Source organism: Emys orbicularis, chromosome 19 (genome assembly GCF_028017835.1).
Source record: "Emys orbicularis isolate rEmyOrb1 chromosome 19, rEmyOrb1.hap1, whole genome shotgun sequence".
Classification (NCBI taxonomy): Eukaryota; Metazoa; Chordata; order Testudines; family Emydidae; genus Emys; species Emys orbicularis.
Window position 1 is genome coordinate 86,845 of NC_088701.1, and position 23,424 is coordinate 110,268.

At 46.9% G+C, this 23,424-nt stretch overlaps 1 protein-coding gene across 1 annotated transcript; it reads right to left on the reverse strand.

Annotated features, from left to right (window-relative positions):
- Positions 1 to 348: 348 nt before the first annotated feature.
- SLC27A1 (solute carrier family 27 member 1) lies at positions 349 to 22,638 on the reverse strand. The gene is made up of 13 exons (XM_065419569.1): positions 22,598 to 22,638; positions 18,626 to 18,793; positions 14,370 to 14,764; positions 11,316 to 11,477; positions 9,340 to 9,409; positions 8,389 to 8,480; positions 8,112 to 8,221; positions 5,989 to 6,198; positions 5,489 to 5,615; positions 5,081 to 5,218; positions 4,442 to 4,606; positions 3,060 to 3,206; positions 349 to 506 (listed from the first exon to the last, which is right to left on the reverse strand). The coding sequence occupies exons 1-13, from the start codon at positions 22,636 to 22,638 to the stop codon at positions 349 to 351; spliced, it is 1,983 nt and encodes a 660-aa protein (XP_065275641.1).
- Between the last annotated feature and the right edge of the window lie 786 nt (positions 22,639 to 23,424).

Here is a 23,424-nt window from a genome sequence, read left to right on the forward strand (position 1 = left end):
TCAGTTACATCCTCAGGATGTTACAATAAATAATTCAGACCATAAACACTTCCCATGTTGCACAGAGTTCCTCAGTTTGTAGTGGTTACAAAGAGAAAAAAATATCTCTAGATACAGAACAGTAGAGAAATAGCATGTCTATGCCCAGGATAGGAATAGGTCACAAATTAATGTGCTTAAGACATGTGAGGACAACGTCCTAAACCCCAATGAATTTGTCACGGTTGCCGATGCATTGCACGAGGACCTTGCACTATTTATCTAGCAGGAATCCCTCACTTTCACAGGCAGGGTCCCTTCTTAAACTAGTCAGCAGCGTTTCCTGCAAGACACACATCCCAGACCAGATCACAGAGCGACCTTTCTGGCACGGATCCTTTCAAAGAGGCATTCATCCAATGGAACATATTTTCCCAACTTTAGATCGAGAAAATATAACCGGTCTGATGTTTGATGAGGGTCAAATCCTTCTCTCTGTAAACGGGTTTTCTGGATTTTGAATGTGCCTTGGAAAAGAGAAAGAAAACACTAAAGTGAAAATTTTCAGAGCTGGAAACCCGTGGAAACAGAGTTAGGAAGATAAATGTGACCAACACACTACTTGTTATTGGTGTTAAACCTAGAAGCCAGATACTTCTGATGTATGGTGGTGAGAAGTAACTCCACTGGCTGGTACGAGACGGGATGATTCAGGCCCTAGATCCCTTGGTATCAGTACAAAAGACAAATCACAATCCATTCATGGTATATGTGCTACAAACACCATAGGTTTTGTTTCTTCAACCTCTGACAATGCACAATTGAAATTGCACAGATCCTGTACTGTGTTCTTGACCTAAGCCAGTGGTCACCAAACTGTGGGGCATGCACCCCTGAGGGGGACATGGAGGAATGTTCAGGGGGGTAGCATGGTGGAGCCTGGGCCAGCCCCCACAGTGGGTGGGAAGGGAGTGCCACCCAGCTCCGCCCTGCCCCCAGCTCCACTCTGGCCCCACCCCCAGCTGCAGCACTGGCCCCGCTCCTGGCCGAGGCCTAGCTCCCAACCGGGGGGGAGGAGGGAGAGAGAGAAAGAGAGACTAAGTAAGGGGAGGGGCACGCAGACAAAAAAGTTTGGGGACCACTGCTATAGCCCAAACCTTCATTACAGGGACATTGTGAGGCATTGTTCATGTTTGTAAAAAGACCTCATGATGCAACGTGCAATATATTGCAGGTGTTGTAAAAATGTAATATTTGGATTCCTGTAAGTGCTGTCTATAGCACTGAATCCAACTGGCAATGTTTTGAGGAGTTCAGTGGCTCAGTTAAACCTATTTGCTGCTTTAGAGATTATGGTATGTGGAAAGAGTGGAGGTGGGAACCTTGATGCTTTAATTACAAGGTCAGTCTTTAGCTGTCATGTTGAAAATCTAACCAACATCTTCCTGGCTGCAACGACTGACAGCACATCCCTTAGAATAAGGCTGAGATGCACCAGGAAGATCAACCTTTTGATGGGGCTGGTAATTGCTGCACAGTGGTGAAATTTGCCATTTAATTTTCATTTTGAAAGTTCATGTAGCTTCTGTCTAATAATTAATAAAGGCTTTTATTCAGGTTTGTAACTATTTCACAATCTCAATTATAGATCTTGTGTCATACTGGTCTGTCATTTCTGCCATCTAGAGTTGGTTGATATTTACTATGTGTGAGCTATGTAATTTCTTGCTTCCACTTCTTCAGAAGACTAAAAAAGAATCCTCCTGGAAAAGAGACAACAGCCACCTCTAAAGCTGTTTAATCAGCTGACCAGGCAGTTAGTCACCGTTTGAGAAAGCGTGAATGTTTACAAAATCTCCAGCATGAATGAGGGCAAATGATCGGGTATTAAATATTCTGTGCAAGATGGAGTGGCTAGGGCAATTATACTCAGACATCAGTGGTTCAGGAGCCAAATTAGCGATCAATATTACCCAAAAGAGCCACAGTCGTGTGAATTCATTGTTTCATTTACTATAGTACTGGTCATATTTAAACAGTATGACAGTGGAAATATTTAGTGTATATAGCAGGGTGGCCAAACTGTGGCTTGGGAGCCTCATACAATTCTTTTACAGTTAAAGTGCGGCTCACAGAGCTCCCCACACCCTCACTCCATTCTCCACTTACCAGACTAGGTTGGGGGGAATCTGGGGGCTCCTGCCCTGCGGGGAGAGGAGTCTCAGGGCTTCTTCCCCACAGGAGGCGCCTGTCAGGGCTTGGGGTTTCAGCAGGCGCAGGGCTGAAGCCCCGAGCCTTGGCAGGTGCGCCCTATGGGGCTGAAGCCCGGCTCTCGAATTTCTGAAGATTATCGCATGTGGCTCAGAGTGTCAGTAAGTTTGGCCACCCCGGGTATGTATGTGTGTATATGTTATTCTCACAGAAAATAAGTTGATAATAACATAGTAAAAGCATCCTGACTGGCTAATAATTAAAATCACAGTGTGTTTTAATGTGCTGCAAAGAGCTGCAGGAGACACATTGAAGAGCCACTTGCAGCTCACGAGCCGCAGTCTGAGTATCACTGACCGAGGGGGTTGCGAAAGCCTTCAGCAGATTACAAGGACCCTTTAGATTGTTTGATAGATAGCTACATTTATATTCCCAAGTGCTCTACTGCTGGCAAACGGCTCCCACTAACCCATATATAGAGCTGGCTTATACCACAGCACTGAACCCAGAACAAGTGTTAGAAAGCACAAAAATCTTTTCCTCTGCAAAGGTCTCTTCAGTTAATGGCCTTGGTCCAGCTATTCTCCTGTATAAAATTCAACTACAGACATTATTTCACTCATGTGCAAAATCCAGCAGAATCACAAGTAATCCATGAAAGAAAAAGACAGACAGACCGACCCATGGCAGCAGCCAATTAACTCCAAATAAAACCATCTGACTAAGTGCAGGTTTCTTATTGCTACACAGTACAATTAAGCAAGTGGCAACTTTGACACTTTCCAAGTTTGAGCTGAGCTCTGGGGTCTGAAGGTTACTGACACATGCATTGCTAACAAGAAAAGAACTTGCAAGTGACCCATCAGTACCTGTGGTGTCAACTTGAGGCAGGAGACGAAGAAAGATGGGCCGTGCATAGGGAGGCAGCACCTTCTGTAGCTCCTGATACAAAGCATTAGGACTCAGTTTCGCTTTTGGATCTGCTATTGCTGCCATTCCAGCTTTCCCTTCAACCCCTGAAATAAAACAGCAGAACTCAGAGTGTACAGGACAGAGAGAATGGTGCTGGATTGGACTTTAGACACTGGGTACAGGTGTAAATACAGATACCCACCTGAACCTTACCCTTTTCTCCCTCAGTTGCAAGTGAGGGCAGCATGGAAGAGGTACCATGCTTTAACCATTGTGGTAGGGAACTCCTTGCAATTCTGATGGACTTGGAAGGAAACCACTTCCAGCCCTCCTCAGTCAAAGGTAAGGTCACAATGTCCTTATCTCAGAAAGCTAATCCAACTCCATCTTGTTAAGCTTCCTCCTCCACCCAGACTCAGTTTGCGATAAAACCAAGGAGACTGAACAGCCTTTTAATGGGAACTTTCCAACCAGACACTTGCTTGAAACAGTTTCCCTTTTCATAAAGGGACTTTTCCTCTTGCTCAGTGTAACTTTCTCCAGACCCTTTATTTGTGCCCAGAGAATTTAAGAGCCATTTATGTATGTTTTATAAAGGCTCATTTTGGTCTGTAACAGTTCCTCAGACCAGAGACCCAGGTAACATGACTGACAGCTATTGGGAGATACAGCAGACAAGTCTCTCAGCATTGGAGTGGCAGCTCCCAAAGTGAGCCCAGTGACAAGCATCCCTCCAACCCCATCCCCACTCCCCTGGGGATTATACCAAGATGCATGTTCCTGTATGGAATCAAACGAGTCTCCATGGAATCCTGAAGATTACTTTCACCAAGAATTTCTGCTGAGCACAAACTATAAACAGGCTGAGACATCAAACACACGAGTCTCCTCCTTCCTATTTCTCATCCTTAAACAAGCCCTTTCTTTTTAAGAATAAGTCATTATAAACCAAGGTGGAAAGCATGCACTAAACACTCCAACACTGAGCTGAACTATCTGGAGATCAGAGCTCTCTGGGCACCCAGACAGATTGCTTCTTAGTTGGATTCAACCACTAACGATCACACCTTTCCCCCATGTGTACTGATCTCACCAACAGCAGCATAAGTTACAAGTACTGATTAGTGAATTATCCATGGGGCCTTCATTTCACTGCTCACGATAAGTGCTGGCCAAATCAGACCCCTCTGTTGCCCTGCCTACCTTCCCCCATTTTGGGGCACCCTACTCCATCAGAGATGGTCAATTTCAAATTGTCCTGGGGAATAAGATACACAATTTGTATATCTGCCTGACTTGCCTCCCCCCTGAATCTTGGGAGTTCTAGGTCTCTAGTTACCTGGTACCTCCACTCCATACACTGCAACATCCGTTTGACTGAGGATGTGACTCAGGATTCCCTCTACTTCTGTGGTGGAGACATTTTCCCCTCGCCACCGAAATGTGTCCCCACTACGGTCTTTGAAGTACATGTAACCAAGTTCATCCATCACTAACACGTCTCCTGTGGGGGAGAGAAGCCACAATCAATCTCAGTACTTGATTAAGCAACACTAGGCCCTGCCTTTCAGCCCTTGAATATGTCATCTAGGTCCAGCACATGCAGTTAAAGAGAAGACTATTCCTACCTACCTCCCAAGGGTGTGGAGCTAAATCAGTGGCCATTTCCCCAGTGCCTACAGGATCTGCAGCTGGAACAGGATGAGGGAAAGAAACAAGAGAGAAAAGCTAAAGCAATAAGGGGTGGGGTAGAGAGAATCCATCTCTATGGGTTTTCTGTTTGTAGTTCATACATTCTATATTGAATCTAGAATACTACGCAGATGGCAGCAGAACAAAACCCTAAGATAAGATTTCTTGTCAGCCTCTACAAAGAGCTGATTAAACCCTGGGAGCTCTAAGAGCCATTTCCCCTGTCCAGTGACTGAAACATATCTGTGTCTAACACTGATGAAGCCAGCACTTGTCCTGACAGTACCTGAAAGGTATGCCCGGTCCCCTTTTTGGAACACATTGCATGCTATCTTCTTATTGGTGGCACTCTCATTGACATAGCCATCAAACCTGCGCAAGGGGTCCTGCTGGTTTATTCTACCCACAAGAAGGCCTGGCTCCCCTAGAAAAAACAGGAGAAGACCCCATGAGATCACAACTGCTAACAAGTTTGGCCATTGTGCTGGCAGTTTTTGCAACACAGACTTACTTAATGCAGGTTACTATATTGCTGTATGATATATTTTGTTGAGCTGGGCTACTTTTGAAGCAGAGACCTGGAAGTGAAAGGCTTCATATCCCATTACTCGTTCCTTGAACCAGCTAATGCCCATCTGGTATTCTTGTAGAACAGTTAAAGCTTTGAGAACTTGGTGTACACAGTAACATTTACCTGGGCAGCAGGGGATGCAGAGCCCACTAGAGTCACGGATCAGCTCCATGGTGTCTTCATTTACCTTCACCAAGCGAATGGGATAAACATTGGGCAAAATCCGGCTGTTGAAACCACAGGCTCCAACCTTTCAAGAGATGGCCCAAGACACATGAGGAAGTGAAGGGCTAAAATGAATCATTTAGCCTTTGAGTTGCCTGTTCCTTGTTATATCTGGCTGTCTACCTTCTCCTAAAAAAGGTGTGGGTGGGAATTTTCTAATCATTCCCTATTTAAAAAGGAAATCATCCCCCACCACCACCACCAAGATGAGAATTTGTCCTGTAAAAGTGGCGCAGACAAAAACAATCACAGATTTAGCTCCCTGCAGCCCAGTGATAGGGTCCCAAAAGACACTGTGCAAAGCAGCCAAGAAAACAGGCAGAAAGTACATCTCCCTCTGTACTGTATCCCTCTTACTATATATTTCTCCCCTTGCACTGTAGCCACCCACTGCATACCTTTCCATCCAAGTTAGCAATGCTGCAATTACACTCTGTGGCTCCATAGAACTCCCCAATCTGTTTAATTCTGAAGCGCCTTGTAAAGTCTTCCCATATTGTGGGTCTCAATCCATTTCCCACTGCAAGTCGCACGTGATGTTGTGCTTCTGCCTCCCGTACTGGCTGGTTCAGAAGATACCTGCAGATCTCCCCAATATACTGAATAATCTGAGGAAGCAAACACAAATATAAATCAGTCTCCACGAGACCTTTATGATGCCCTGGGAACAGCTGAAACATATGGATATAGAAAGGTAATCCCATAAATAATGCCGCTATCTCAGCACCTCCATTATTAAATGTATTGTGGTAATGTCCAGAAGCCTTAATTACAATTGGGTATCCTTCTGCTGGGTACTGCACAAATATAAAATAACAGTCCGTGCCCCAAAGTGCTTACACTCTAAACAGACAGAAGACGACGACAAGGAGTGAGGAGAGGGGTACTGCATGCAAGCAAAGTGACTAGGGTGATGGGGGCACAGTGCTAGTGCCATTTCCTGAATATTTATTATGGGTCATGGTGTGGAGCAAGGAAAGGAGTTAATATGACTAAGGCCATACAGAAATGGAAGGAAGGGGGATAATGTGTGGTAGGGAGGGAAGGATGGAGAAGAGCACAGAGGGTGGGGAAATGGCAAGGCTGGCAGTAGAGGGACTGCCAAGAAGGGTGGGGAATGGAGGTTGGACCAACAACCAATCAGCAGAGGGGAAATAATACCCAGAGTTCAAATAAAGTGCAGTGTGCTAACAATACTGGTGTCCAAAGACCCTGCACGTACCTCCCCTTCTTGCAGCTGCTGCTGAGCAGCCCTGGCTGGCCTCATCCCAGAAAGTCCTGTTCTGCTTCCTCTAACCATAGTTTGCATCAGAGGATCTCAGATAAGCCTCTCTCCCCTCACCCCTGGAGGAACCTGCTCTTCTCCTCCCCTACAGTTGTTATCCTGAACTCCAGCGAAGCTCATGCCTGTCCAAAAATGGGCTGCTCCTAATCATAAGGTCCTTTTAAGAGCAGGGGCTCATGGGAATGCTGCTTTTTTGGGGTCAGAATGCAGTTAAAAGTGGTTCAGAACAAGCATCTGGAGCCATGGGCAATAAACATAGAACTTTCAATACCAGCCTCTGAGATACATAACAGCAATGCCAATAGGGGAGGAGAAAGAAGACTTGTGATCAGTGCAGTCCTCCCCGTATTGTGCCTGTCACGCTACGTATCAAGCAGAAGATCCTCCTGTAGTAGATCTGCCTGCTATTAGAAGAGAGATAGTCGTGTTTAAAGCCAGGATTTATCTTCTCTTAAGCTTCCATACAGAACCCAAAATAGACATCTGGAACAGGCTTTCTGTCAAGTAAGAAACCCTCCAAGAGCTGAGAGATTCCAGATGACTCCTCTTCTTCATGTGCCAGCAACCCATTCTCTGACTGTCTAGCTCCAAAGAATGTTTGAAGTTACTACACGTGTGTATTATTAATTGCATTATTGCAAAAGTCAGAGGTGTTAGGGCTGGGAAGGGACTACTGGTTCGCTCATGTTTTATATCTATATGGAGGTTATGAATCTTATAATTCATTTTTCTATATTGTATTTTAACCGGACTATAGATAAAACTCCAGTGGCAAGTTAAGCTCATTGGAATTGTGAAGTTCGGGGCAGAATTTACCACTTCATCTCTATGCACCATATTTCCTGATATTCCTCTTTTGCTCATTTAGGAATGGACTGGCTAAAGATGTTAGACTGATTGATGTTAGTCCAGCATGGTCTATATCATCAGGTGGGAAACCCAGATTCCACTTCTTGTCTTTGTCTCCTGTAGTCATCAGGACCTGGAAGCAACACAGATTTGGCAATGAAGGCTTACAGTCTAAAGTCTCAGGAGTGGTGGTGGAGCTGAGGTGTGATGCTAGCTGGAGAAGTAAGAGGGCTTGCAGTTGAATGCTTGAGGTGGATGGCAGGGAAAAGTCAGAGCTGATACCTGGAGATTCCCTGCTGAAGCTAGAAATAATCCCACTTCCTAAATTAGTTTGCTCCCATATACTCCAGGCTGCAGAAACATGGCAGAATTCAAGACACTGCTTACTGTGCATTTGTATTTTGTACAATCATCCCAAAAGCGACTGGCTGAGAACTTCTTCCTGATCACCACAGTGAGGCCATGGATTAGACACTGTCCGACTCCCATGATGTTACCTGGAAGACAAAGCAGGGCAGGATATCAGTGCTGGCTCTGGCTTCAATCACTTTGGATAAATTAATTTACAACAATACTTGAAGGTCCTCAACAGCACCAGAAGCAACCTGGGCACTGGGATAGGCAGCAATACTGAGAACCTTTGCTTCCTGAGGAGGAAGCATACCTGCTGAGTGATAGAGTGGCAGGCAGTTGTAGAGGATATCCTCAGGGCGCATTCTGTAGGCATAGTACCCAAAGGCAGCTATGCGGTAGTACCTGCAAGAACACAAGGGATGTTAAGGAATGGAAATGAACACAGCACTGAGGGCTTGGCTACACTTGCAAGTTAGAGCGCATTAAATCAGCCTTGGGCGCCCTAACTCCTGAAGTGTCCACACTGGCAAGGCACGTAGAGCACCTGGACTCCGTGGCTGGAACACCCCTGGTAATGCACCTCCACGAGAGGCATAGAGCTTCCTGCGCCCCGGCTGAAATGCCAGGGTGTCAGTGTGGACAACATGTTGCATTACTGCACTGTGATTGGCCTCCAGAAACGTCCCATAATCCCTTGAAGTCAAGTGGCCACTCTGGTCATTGTTTTGAACTCGGCTGCAGGCATATGTATATCCCCTTTCAAAGCTCCGTTTCTGACAGCACGCTTATCTGCTCCGAGACACAAAGCAAACCATTACTGTGGAATGCTCCTGCTGCAGAGGCAGGTGTGTGTGCACGCGCGTGAGAAAGAGACAGACAGACGATGGCGGCTGATGTCGGGGTTTCCCCCTTCCCCCGCCGCTGTTTGAACTTACAAGACAGCATGCTGACACACTCTCTGCCCCCCAAAACACACTCTCTCCCCCCACATAAACACTCCACCCCACTCCCCCATTTGAAAAGCACGCTGCAGCCACTTGCACACTGGGATAGCTACCACAATGCACTGCTCTCTGTGGCATTGCAAGAGCTGCTAATGTGGCCACGCCACTGCGCTTGCAGCTGACAGTGTGAACACACGGCAGCGCTTTCCCTGCTGCTGTCTCCTAGGGCTGGTTTAACTCCCGGTGCTCTACATCTGCAAGTGTAGCCATAGCCTGAGTATCACTGAATGAAGAGCAGCTTCTCTTCAGCTCCTCACCTGCTGTGCACCACAATGGCAGCCTTTGGCATTCCTGTCGTGCCAGATGTGTAGATATAGAAGAGCCGATCTGGAGAACAGAAACACGAGCCAGGCATATGACAGATTCTCTTCAGCTGTTTAATCCCTTTTTCTGTGCAGGGCTAGGTTTTAGCTTTGCTCCTATCAGTGATCTGCTGATCACGAGTGACTGCTTTGATCTAGTGCTGGCACAGGAGAGGGTAAACTAATATTGTTGGCACAGAAGCCACATTACAGCCCTAGCAGAGAGAACCCTTGATGCCAGTAAACTTCACCCATAAAAACATAGGGTGAAAGACAGCCTCAATTCTAATCTTTGAATCAAAAATGCAGGGCCCTAAGGGCATGCACTTTTCTTCTCCAAATTGCCTTGGCATTAGGCCAACTGCCTGAATCAGATGCTACTGGGGAGATTTCAGAGTAGCAGCCGTGTTAGTCAAAAAGAACAGGAGTACTTGTGGCACCTTAGAGACTAACACATTTATCTGAGCATAAGCTTTCGTGGGCTAAAACCCACTTCATCGGATGCATGCAGTGGAACCCTAACCCTAACCCAATCTGTGAACTCCTTTGACTAAAATGTCAAGTCTCACAAACCCCCTCCTAAAAATTAATATTTCCAGGGATTTTCTCCTTTACCCGAGTATAAATTATAAAAGCAGTGATCTTGGAAATATAAAATTTGTTTTTATGACATGCTTATTACACACTATCACTTATTAATCATTACAGTATTTTTATTACATTATTAAAATGGCAATACTCTTCCAAGATCTCACTTTCGTAGCTTGTATCACTTTGAATAAGCCTGTAGTAAGACAAGGCTCCTATGTTTCATCAAGGAGTATCAGATGTGAAACAGCATGAAGGTATTTAAGAAGCCAACTCAAAGAGTTCCTCCTACACAAGTATTCAGGTCTTGAGCAGTCCAGGCAAACAACGCACATTACAACAAAGCTTAAATTTGTTTTTTAAATTATTATGAAAAACAATACTAGCTGCCTATTTAATTTTAAAAACAGCAAAAAATACCCACCTCCCTTTCGATTTCTTATAAGGAGTCTTGAAGTTTAAAATCTCCTCAGTGCAAGAGATATGCTTGCTTTGATCTGCTTAGCTCTTGGAAGTCCAGGCTGCTGGCCCTGTGCTGCCCAGGGTCCCTAGGGACAGCTCTGTCCGCCATTAGGGAATTTTTTCCAGAGAACCCCCTGTAACATTTCACGAACCCCAGTTTGGGAACCACTGTCCTACAGTAACAGTTACTAAAATGGGAGGAACACACTCACCAACAGTGTTACTCATCTCACAGGTGTAATATAGCCTATTTCTGATTCTATTAAACATGAAACACTACTATCTAGCCAGTTCCCTTTCTTTTCTCCTCTTCTCCACAATTAAAAAAAATAGAGAGGGGTGAGGTCATTAGTAATGAAACCAAACCACACAGCCTACATATTAGGGGAAAATTGAGGGAATCTCTATAAATAGGAAAACCCTTCTTCACCTTTCCTAAATACGAGCAGGCTACTCATCTGGTTTCTCTTGAGTTTTTAGACACACACACTCAGTTATAGCAAGTCCTTCCTCTTTCATCTGGATCTGGTACCAGTAATAGTGATTGGAGTTGAGGTCATGGGTAACAGCACTCTCCTTCCCTCAGTTAGTAAAATATACCCATTCTCTAAACCTAGGAAACCTTAGGAAGCCAATGAACTCCAGTGACAGATATTCACCCAGAATATATTACAGTTAGGATGCTGCCTTTTGCCAACTTTTAGCCTCACTTTTCTCTTTTATACACGGTGGTTCAAAGTTGGGTTAGGATTACTCTCTCCTTCACTGCTTGCTTAGTTGCCCATTCAGTCATTACCATGTCCTAAAAGAAGGACTCCTCGAGTTTCAGGTCTCACACTTATACATTCATCACAGGAAAATAAGCTCACTGAGAAACTTACCATCTAAACCTTTGGCTGCAATCTGATCTGGAGGAGATTTCGATGCAGTACTCAGAAGAGGATCAAGGTATTTAGTCTCCACAGGGACAGAGTCTGGGTTAAAATCTCCAGAGCAGAACTTCACCATGTTCTTGCCCAGCATCCCATTCACTTCAGATATTGCTGCAAAACACAACTACCTCGGTTACAACAAGCACAACAGTCTGGGCCACAATAACAACATTGTCAATACTGACTAATTCTTTCTTTGCATCTAATAAGACATAGATTCATAGATTCTAGGACTGGAAGGGACCTCGAGAGGTCATCGAGTCCAGTCCCCTGCCCGCATGGCAGGACCAAATACTGTCTAGACCATCCCTGATAGACATTTATCTAACCTACTCTTAAATATCTCCAGAGATGGAGATTCCACAACCTCCCTAGGCAATTTATTCCACTGTGTTTAACCACCCTGACAGCTAGGAACTTTTCCCTAATGTCCAACCTAGACCTCCCTTGCTGCAGTTTAAACCCATTGCTTCTTGTTCTATCCTTAGAGGCTAAGGTGAACAAGTTTTCTCCCTCCTCCTTAGGACACCCTTTTAAATACCTGAAAATTGCTATCATGTCCCCTCTCAGTCTTCTCTTTTCCAAACTAAACAAACCCAATTCTTTCAGCCTTCCTTCATAGGTCATGTTCTCAAGACCTTTAATCATTCTTGTTGCTCTTCTCTGGACCCTTTCCAATTTCTCCACATCTTTTTTGAAATGCGGTGCCCAGAACTGGACACAATACTCCAGCTGAGGCCTAACCAGAGCAGAGTAGAGCGGAAGAATGACTTCTCGTGTCTTGCTCACAACACACCTGTTAATACATCCCAGAATCATGTTTGCTTTTTTTGCAACAGCATCACATTGTTGACTCATATTTAGCTTGTGGTCCACTATAACCCCTAGATCCCTTTCTGCCGTACTCCTTCCTAGACAGTCTCTTCCCATTCTGTATGTGTGAAACTGATTTTTTCTTCCTAAGTGGAGCACTTTGCATTTGTCTTTGTTAAACTTCATCCTGTTTAACTCAGACCATTTCTCCAATTTGTCCAGATCATTTTGAATTATGACCCTGTCCTCCAAAGCAGTTGCAATCCCTCCCAGTTTGGTATCATCCGCAAACTTAATAAGCGTACTTTCTATGCCAATATCTAAGTCGTTGATGAAGATATTGAACAGAGCTGGTCCCAAAACAGACCCCTGCGGTACCCCACTCGTTATGCCTTTCCAGCAGGATTGGGAACCATTAATAACAACTCTCTGAGTACGGTTATCCAGCCAGTTATGCACCCACCTTATAGTAGCCCCATCTAAATTGTATTTGCCTAGTTTATCGATAAGAATATCATGCAAGACCATATCAAATGCCTTACTAAAGTCTAGGTATACCACATCCACAGCTTCACCCTTATCCACAAGGCTCGTTATCCTATCAAAGAAAGCTATCAGATTGGTTTGACATGATTTGTTCTTTACAAATCCATGCTGGCTGTTCCCTATCACCTTACCACCTTCCAAGTGTTTGCAGAGGATTTCCTTAATTACTTGCTCCATTATCTTCCCTGGCACAGAAGTTAAACTAACTGGTCTGTAGTTTCCTGGGTTGTTTTTATTTCCCTTTTTATAGATGGGCACTATATTTGCCCTTTTCCAGTCTTCTGGAATCTCTCCCGTCTCCTATGATTTTCCAAAGATAATAGCTAGAGGGTCAGATACCTCCTCTATTAGCTCCTTGAGTATTCTAGGATGCATCTGCAATGCCAAGACCAGAAAAGCCAGAGACCTACTGAAATACTGAGATACCTATCCAAGTAATGCTCAAATTACCATGACCTCAGTATCCTAGATCCAACATGAGACCTTACTGCAAATTTAGGCAAAATTATCTTTTTATCCATTTTTGTCGCATGAGCTGCAGCTCAGCAGTCTAGAAGGATTTCAAGGCCAATGGTTCAAAGATACATTCAGAATCCCCAAATTAGATATGTTAATAAACTGTGGAAGAAAGTTTAGTTCAACAGCAATATAATGCACCATGTCCAATATAAAGAACAGTGTCCAGTCCATACACTTAAACTCATTGTGTAGAACAGTGGTTCTCAAATGAATTTTTGCTGCAAATTCACAATGGCTGCAGTTTTTGACAGTTAAAATTATACTAGTGACACTCTAATCATGTGGTTATTTGGAAGTGTCATGTAAATAAAATAATAAACCTTTTCGATGTAAGGAGTATTTACTATTAATACCACAAAAGTTACACAGTTATTATGAAGTATGTCAAAGTATTTTTAAAAAAAAGTTTCATGCCCCCCAAAAGTCGTGGAGGCCGCATACGAAGTCCTTGGTGCTGCACTTGAGAATCACTGGCGTAGAGGACACACAATGTGAAGTTAACCAGAGATTATAAAAATACAACAGGATAGGAAATGAATACACCTAACATTACAGATAACCTTCCTTTTCTCTCTGTGCACAGATGCAGAACTTCTGGCGTGCAGAGTTTCTAATCCTCTTTACAGCTCCAAGGAGACCACACCTAACTAATGAACTCAGTCCTGGGCAACTCAATACCAGGAAGACACTGACATAAGAGCAGAAGTAATATTTGTAGCTACCCACAATTAGGGTGACCAGATAGAAACTGTGAAAAAATGGGACGGGGGGTGGGGGATAACAGGCGCCTATATAAGTCCAAAAAAAAAAAAAACAACAACAACAACAACAACACCCAGACTGTCCCTTTAAAAACAGGACATCTGGTCACCCTATCCACAATACTACTCTTATCCATCATGTTACAGACTTCTCCCCCTTTAGTAACTGATCAGCAGTGACTCAGTTTTCCCATTCTGTTCCCGGTGAAACCCAAATGAGGGAGGAAAGGAACCTTTCTAGGAAAGATGGCCTAAGTCCCTACTCAGAACTACTACTAACTTCAGTGAGAGCTTGCCTCAATCAGGACTAAGTAAGAACTTCAGGAGTTAGTCCTTAATGTGTGCCAACTCTCAGGTGTCTCACCTGCAGCCAGCTCTCCTCCAAAGATCACAGCCTTTGCCCCTGAGGTTGTCACACAGTAAACCAAAGAATCCAGACGCAAATTGAAGTTAATGAGAGCTGCCTCAATACCAACTTTTGCCATCCCAAGCCAGAGGCCCACGAACTCGGGACGGCTCTCCATGAAGATGGCAATGACATCACCCAGACGGAACCCCTGCTGGTAGAAGAAGTTAGCTACAGCATTGGAATACTCATCCAGCTGCCGGAACGTCCATTTCTCATCATTGGCCTCATAGATCAGAGCCACTTTGTCAGGGTGCCTGCAGACGACATCGTGGAAGATCTTTGGAATAGTGTTTTTGGTTCGCTGATGCTTTCGCAACTCATACTTGACTCGTATCAGCACCGAGAGGCCACTGCAGCAAGGAGAGGAAAGTCATAATTCTAGCAGAAAGTACAACACCCCTCACATGGTTTAACATACAGTCCGACATATTTTGACTCATGCTTCTACACTGCTTATGCGGCTTGAAAATTTCACTCACCGACCGGGGGGGTGGGGGGAGAGGAAATAATCTCTCTCTGAAGAGTTGGGAGCCCCAATCTATTAATTTCTGCAAAATCTAAGGTTTATTGTTAAATAAAGCAAGTTTCTTTCTAGCCCTTATAGTTCAGCACTTACAAACGTGAACCAGTGCAGTGCCATGTTCCTACAGTTTCTGGGCCTCTGCTGCCCCCAGGGCTTCTCCTGCAACTTCAAAGTGAAAGTGAATAGACTCTAATCAGAGAGACAAAGTGGGAGAAGTAATATCTTTTATTGGACCAACTTCTGTTGGTGAGAGAGACAAGCTTTCAAGCTTACACGGCTCTTCCTCAGGTCTGGGCAACGTACTCAGAGTGTCATAGCTAAACACAAGGTGGAACAGTTTGTTTAGCATACGGAGTTAATACACTTCAAGGGACCTTTAAAGGTGAAGTGGCCAGTTAACACCTTTCCAGTCATAGAGAGGAAGGGGTGGGGGGGGAAATGTGTGTGGGGGAGTTAGTGGATTATAGATTGTTGTAATAAATCATAAATCCTGTCTGTCTATTGAGTCCAGGATTTTTGGTGTCTAGCAAAGTAAAGAATTTAAGTTCCCAGGCTCCTCTTTTGTAGGTGTTGTGTAGGTTTCCGTTGAGGATGAGGACTGAGAGGTCAGTGCATGAAATGCCCCAGCAACTATGTGGGTGAAATGAGACAATCACTACACTCTGGAATGAACTCTCACAGAAAAATTATAAAAGACAAACACCATGTCATCTATAGGTGAACACTTTTCACAAAGTGATCACTCTATATCTGACATCTCAGTCCTCATCTAGCGATGGCAAAAATCTAGTGAGCCATGACATATCCCTACAACATTAGGAGGATGCATAACAGCACAAAATAAAAATCTCTATTGGTTACAGCTGATGGGAACATAGTATATATTTATGCACCAGTTTTATTTGACCTCAAGCCCCAAGACTTCTTAGGTCTGATTTGTCTATTTCTCTTTGTTATGCTGGATGCCAATAAAGTGGGAGATTTTTATCAGGATAAACACTGAGGCTGTGTCTACACTACAGACTTTACAGCTGCACCGCTACAGCTGTGCCGCTGTAAGGTCTCCCACATAGCCACTTTTTGACAGCGGGAGAGAGCTCTCCTGCCAGTATAATTAAACCAACCCCAACGAGCGGCCTCCTACCAACATAGCACTGTCCACACAAGCATTTTTGTCAGTGTAACTTATGTCAGTCAGGGGTGTATTTTTTCACACCCCTCACCAACAAAAGTTTTGCTGACAAAAGTGCTAGTGTAGACAAAGTCTGAGTTCATAATGGGACTCAAGTTTCTCTCAGAGATGCCTCCGGATCCTAAGGCCAGTCTTCCATAAAGAAAGAAAAACACACATTCCACAGAGGAGTCTGACTCATAGGCTATTGGCCTGAGCCAGCTAAAGCAGTGTTCTCTAATTGGAAGTCTGGACCACTGCTGTCCCACACAGAACAATGCTTGCTGGCTATATTTCTGTTATGTTGGAGAGACAGAGCACCACAGCGAGCCTCTTTAGACACTTAGATAACACACAGACCCCACACACATATAATCCACAGCAAATTTAATTTGAATACCTTAACCAAATTAAAAAAAAGACATGTTGACAGAAGACATGGATGAGACTATTACAGATCCTTATTTTAAGGATTTCATTTAGGGGGACTGGAAAATGGGAGCCTGCTTTCTCAACAAGGAAATAATTGCAAATACATTTTGTTTTAGAACAACGCTTGCCTGCCAGAACATGCTTTGCAATGTCCTAGTATTAGGTTATAAGCTTAGTAATTTGCAGATCCTGTTGGAACACAAAAGTATTTCCATAATTCCATAAAGAAAGTTTAAAAACAAAACCACAGCTTGGACATGTATCATTAACTCATAATCTGAGCTTTAACAGAACAGAGGCAGACTTCCCACGTAGAAAAGCCATACAATTGTGATTGGGGACGTTGTTTCTTGTCAGAGAAAAACCTCCAGTGTATTGCTCTTCATATGCATCTTCTTACCATTCAAACCCCTAAACTGTTCCAGGAATGGTGGTGAGAGATGGTCTCTTAATGCTGCCAAATGAAGACTGTGGTGAGGGAGAAGATAAAACAATAGTCTACAAATAACTGGAGGAAGCAAACACTAAGGGGGGTGAGGGAAGAGATTGTTTAGGATTTATGAGGGAGCATAACTAGAAGTTAATGGATAAAATGAACAGAGGAAAAATTTAGGCTGAGTAACTGAAAATCCACAGACTGTGAAATCTACTAGACCCTGGAATAGTCTCACAAGGAAAGGAGTGGTCTTTTCTGATTTCTCTAGTTTCTATTACATCGGTTATGGGGCAGGAATTCATTTCCTAAAATCTAACTCTGGATTCTTCACACTTATATTGTTTTGTTTCTGTTGAAGACACTCATGGTCTGTCTCAATTTCGATACTTATTGTAATTTCTCAATAGACAGAATTAAATATGCTAAAACATACTACCATAGCATCAACACCCAAATGAGAATACCCACCTGGACCCTACTTTCCTAAAGGGGAGGAAGGTGGTGGCTGTATTTTCTTTATCATCACATAGGAAATAGTTGTGCAACAGGAGTTTGCAAGAAGCCCCAAAAAGTTGAAAGGTTATTTATTACCAGCACTGTAAAAGCCTTACATCCCCATGACTGTCAACAGCAGGAACCCTGGTCAGCAAAGCCATAGGATGGGGGAGGGGGTTGTTTGAGAAACAAGCTGCAGGCATTTTGTGAGACTGAGCTGGCCTTTCATGGTGACCCTATACTGAGCTGTGCCAGAGACAGAACAGAAGAGCCTTTTCACTTGTTAGCTACCCTTTTCACATTCTGAAGGGGCTTTATTCTCTCTATTTATTTTCTGCCATTATTCCTCACTTGCCATGCAATCAGGAGGAAACAGTCCTTCAAAGTCCAGTGACAGCCACAGTAAAGCTAGGCAGTCTCTGGTGATCACAAGAGCCCTAAATCCTTTAGAACAAAGGAGTTCCCTCACAGAAGCCCAAGAGGCACAGAACTGAGAGAGACACTAATTACAGAGTCTCTGGCTGCCCCAGGAGGTAGGGGAGAGACTAGAGACTGAGGTCTGAATCACAAATTATTTTTTAAAATCTATAAACTTAATCTTGACTGACTGTCCCTTAAACTTTAGCAGGAACAAGATACTTTGCTTCTGTAACACTTTCCACACACTTTAACAAATGTTTTACAAACCTCTTGTTACATTTCACAATCAGAACATTTCCTTAATGCAAGTCCTCATTCTGAGCCATTCAACTTATCGGTGTTCCTAGATAAACTAAGACTTTCAAGCCACAATTCACTTCCCCTCACATAAAGAACAGACAATAAACAGAAAAAACTCTAACTGCAAATTAAACCTTGAAGCGGTCAAGCTTAATGACACAAAACCAATTTATTATAAGTTCTTACTCCAAGCACCTTTCCAAACATTTCAGGAATTATAAGGTGGAAAGGTTTCAGCTAGGGTCCAGAAACATTATAGTCTCCGTAGGTATATTTCCAACACTCTAGGTCATAATTCCCCTGCTATGCTGCTAATGCAAGTTGTTAGAGTTGAAATAGATACAAATTTATTGTTAGTACTGAAAGGTTATTTTATGGAAACACAAAACCAACACATGACAGAATAAGATGAAGGCCCGCAAAGCAACACTTACAAGAGATCCCTCAGAGCCGTCTTAAAGATGATACGGAGAAACCTCCATCCTCCGCTGCCAATGTAAACGCCCAGCGTGGCTGCCAGACTCCATGACCAGGGCACACCAAAAAACCGCATAAGCCCAAGTGAGCCCAGGGAAGCAGTGCAAACCCCAATCATGTGCATTCTAGAAAGAGAGAAAAGTTTAAATATGATCACTGCGAGACTCGACCCAGACCCCCTAACTGATCACAAACAAAAGTCCAGGGATACATCCTAGAAACCAGATGCACAGAGCCATCACATTGTTCATGGGACTCTCATTCATAAATGAGTTTAGTGACTGACAGTGAAAGTGGCAAGATAACTGGGAACATGAGTCTTCCATTATTTCTCACAAATTTCTGGACTATGCAAGTGTTTAGATTCACAAGTTCTTTCTGGATGGCTGACATGCCAAAACCCAACTGACATTTAGCCACAGGCCAAAATTATTACAACCCAGAACAGCTTTGAAATAGCAGTTTTCCAAACTAAACGAGGACATTTTGATACAGAATCTGGATTTAATTATATTTATTTCAATTACCAAAAGACAAAAAAAAATCATCCACCAAACAAAACATTTGCTATGTGTCTAAAATTTGGTAAAAGTGGATGACTATTAGTCAATGAATTTGAGATGGGATTGGTGTTCCTATCATCTTGTGATGAAGGAGTCTCAGAAACATGTCTATCTTAGAGTTTTATATTGCCACCCACTACCACAGTAACTGAGCACCTTTCATGTGAAGTCAATAGCAACAGCAAAATCCCTATTAGACTTCATGGAATCTCTCGCACTTCTCCCTTCTCAAAGTAAAAACTCTGCTTGTGGTAGAATTTTGTGTGTTTTTTTAGATTTTATGAATTTCCACTATATATTGATGGCAAGGGTTTACGTAAGAATGGCCATACTGGGTCAGACCAAAGGTCCATCTAGCCCAGTATCCTGTCTTCCGACAGTGGCCAATGCCAGGAGCTTCAGAGTGGATGAACAGAACAGGCAATCATCAAGTGATCTATCTATTGGATAGAAAGCAGTCTCAGAGTTGCAAGTGTCCTCCTTATAGTGAAAAAGCACTAGGAACTTTTGTAGTACCATGAATAGGAAAAAAAAAATCCCATTGTAGCACCCATCCCATCCCCCAGTGCAGATGAGGAGCAGGGAGGTGCATTAGTTCCACCATGGGGGGGAGGGAGTAAGGGGAAGTTTCCAGCATCTACATGAGGCAGAGTAAGAGGGACATGTGAGAAAAATCCTTTCCAGTGCCAATGGGAAATATCATCCGGACATCACATGGCTGCTTACACCATTCCAGGATGCTTCTTGCCCATCATAGGTACTGGGTTAATACCCAGTATGGTCCTCTCCTCACAGGTACCTCAGTCACTGCCCTAGACCGTTCAGGCATCTTACCACCCTCCCCTAGACACCACGTGGGATCTCTCAGACTTCACATCCAGAAACTATGCCTCCCAACCCTCCACACCTTCACCACTGTGTCAGCCCCTTCAGGTTATACCCCACCTCCCCAGGGAGTATGTCAGCACCCCTCAGACCTCACACACCTCTAGACACCATGCCAGCCCTACTGCTTCACAATCTGAAACCCCATCCATGCACCCCCCCACTATGTCAAGACCCTCCCACACCTCCCCCCCTAGGATCATGACAGTTGGATTACTGAACCTACCCCCATACTCCATTCCCTAGGGACCATGCCAAACCCCTCAAGACCCACAGAGCCCACCCAGGGGCACCATGTCCAGCCCCACAGGGCTGGCCCTACAGGAACTGCCCCTACTCCCTGACCTCTACCCCCAGTACTGTATCAACTACAGTGCCCAGCCCCCCGACATTTACCCACTGTCCCTAGGTCAGCCCTACAACCTCTACCCCCAGACCTGTACCTGCTGCCCTGCATCAGCCCTAAAACCTCTACCTCGAGCAGGTGCCAGCCGCCCGACATCTACCCGCTGCCCCTGGGGTCAGCCCTACAACCTCTACCTCAAGCCCCATGCCAGCCCCCCCGACATCTACCTGCTGCCCCCAGGTCAGCCCTACAACCTCTATCCCCAGCCCCGTGCCAGCCCCCCCGACATCTACCCGCTGCCCCCGGGTCAGCCCTACAACCTCTATCCCCAGCCCTGTGCCAGCCCCCCGCCCTGACATCTACCCGCTGCCCCCCGGTCAGCCCTACAACCTCTATCCCCAGCCCTGTGCCAGCCCCCCAACATCTACCCGCTGCCCCCCGGTCAGCCCTACAACCTCTATCCCCAGCCCTGTGCCAGCCCCCCGACATCTACCCGCTGCCCCCGGGGCAGCCCTACAACCTCTATCCCCAGCCCTGTGCCTGCCCCCCGCCCTGACATCTACCCGCTGCCCCCCGGGTCAGCCCTACAACCTCTATCCCCAGCCCTGTGCCAGCCCCCCGACATCTACCCGCTGCCCCCCGGTCAGCCCTACAATATCTGTCCCCAGCCCTGTGCCAGCCCCCCCAACATCTACCCGCTGCCCCCGGGTCAGCCCTACAACCTCTGTCCCCAGCCCTGTGCCAGCCCCCCGACATCTACCCGCTGCCCCCGGGTCAGACCTACAACCTCTATCCCCAGCCCTGTGCCTGCCCCCCGACATCTACCCGCTGCCCCCGGGTCAGCCCTACAACCTCTATCCCCAGCCCCGTGCCAGCCCCCCGACATCTACCTGCTGCCCCCAGGTCAGCCCTACAACCTCTATCCCCAGCCCTGTGCCAGCCCCCCGACATCTACCTGCTGCCCCCCGGTCAGCCCTACAACCTCTATCCCCAGCCCTGTGCCAGCCCCCCGCCCTGACATCTACCCGCTGCCCCCCGGTCAGCCCTACAACCTCTATCCCCAGCCCTGTGCCAGCCCCCCCGACATCTACCCGCTGCCCCCGGGTCAGCCCTACAACCTCTATCCCCAGCCCTGTGCCAGCCCCCCGACATCTACCCGCTGCCCCCGGGTCAGCCCTACAACCTCTATCCCCAGCCCTGTGCCTGCCCCCCGCCCTGACATCTACCCGCTGCCCCCCGGGTCAACCCTACAACCTCTATCCCCAGCCCTGTGCCAGCCCCCCGCCCTGACATCTACCCGCTGCCCCCCGGGTCAGCCCTACAACCTCTGTCCCCAGCCCTGTGCCAGCCCCCCGACATCTACCCGCTGCCCCCGGGTCAGCCCTACAACCTCTATCCCCAGCCCTGTGCCTGCCCCCTGCCCTGACATCTACCCGCTGCCCCCCGGTCAGCCCTACAACCTCTATCCCCAGCCCTGTGCCAGCCCCCCGACATCTACCCGCTGCCCCCGGGTCAGCCCTACAACCTCTATCCCCAGCCCTGTGCCAGCCCCCCGACATCTACCCGCTGCCCCCGGGGCAGCCCTACAACCTCTATCCCCAGCCCTGTGCCTGCCCCCCGCCCTGACATCTACCCGCTGCCCCCCGGGTCAACCCTACAACCTCTATCCCCAGCCCTGTGCCAGCCCCCCGACATCTACCTGCTGCCCCCAGGTCAGCCCTACAACCTCTATCCCCAGCCCTGTGCCAGCCCCCCGACATCTACCTGCTGCCCCCGGGGCAGCCCTACAACCTCTATCCCCAGCCCTGTGCCTGCCCCCCGACATCTACCCGCTGCCCCCGGGTCAGCCCTACAACCTCTATCCCCAGCCCTGTGCCTGCCCCCCGCCCTGACATCTACCCGCTGCCCCCCGGTCAGCCCTACAACCTCTATCCCCAGCCCTGTGCCAGCCCCCCGACATCTACCCGCTGCCCCCCGGGTCAACCCTACAACCTCTGTCCCCAGCCCTGTGCCAGCCCCCCGACATCTACCCGCTGCCCCCCGGTCAGCCCTACAACCTCTATCCCCAGCCCTGTGCCAGCCCCCCGACATCTACCCGCTGCCCCCGACCCGGGGGACACCGCGCTCACCCGAACCTTTCCCGAGCTCCGACTCCCCCGCCCCGGTACCTTGTCATGCTCCAGCGGCTTCTACCCCCGCGCCAGCCTCGGCCCCTCCCCGGAAACGGCCCGAGTCCGCTGGCGAGGGCCGGGCCCGAGGGGCGCACAGGCTCTAGACGAGCAGATCATAGAGAGGAAGAAGCAGCGAGCACGGCGAGCTCAGGTCCCCAGACGGAAGGAGGAGCGCAAAGAGCCGGGGAGGGGGATAGAGGGGAAAACAGAGAGGGGGGGGGGGTATAGAGCGGCTGGAAGGAGAAGCATAGAGAGCTGGGTGGGGATAGAGGGGCTGGAAGAAGGAGCATGGGGAGGGAATAGAAGGGCTGGCGGGAGGAACATAGAGAGCTGGGTGGGGATAGAGGGGCTGGAGGGAGGAGTATAGGGCACTTGGGGAGGGGATAGAGCACTGGTCTCCAACCTTTTTATGCCTAGGATCACTTTTTGAATTTAAGGGCAACCCCTGATCTACCCCGCCCCTCCCACCCTGAGGCCCCGCCCCTCCCCCCTGAGGCCCCGCCCCTTTCCCCAAGGCCCCGCCCATTTCTCCAAGGCCCCGCCCCACTCACTCCTCCACCCTCTCTCCATCACTCGCTCTCCCCCACCCTCACTCACTTTCACCAGGCTGGGAGAGGGGGGTGCAGGCTCTGGGCTGGGGCCAAGGGGTTCACAGTGTAGAAGGGGGTTCTGGGCTGAGCCTGGGGCAGGGGTTTGGGGTGCAGGAGGGGGTGAGAGGTGCAAGCCCTGGGAGGGAGTTTGGGTGCAGGCAGGGCCGGCTCTAAGTTTTTTGCTGCCCCAGGCAAAAAAGA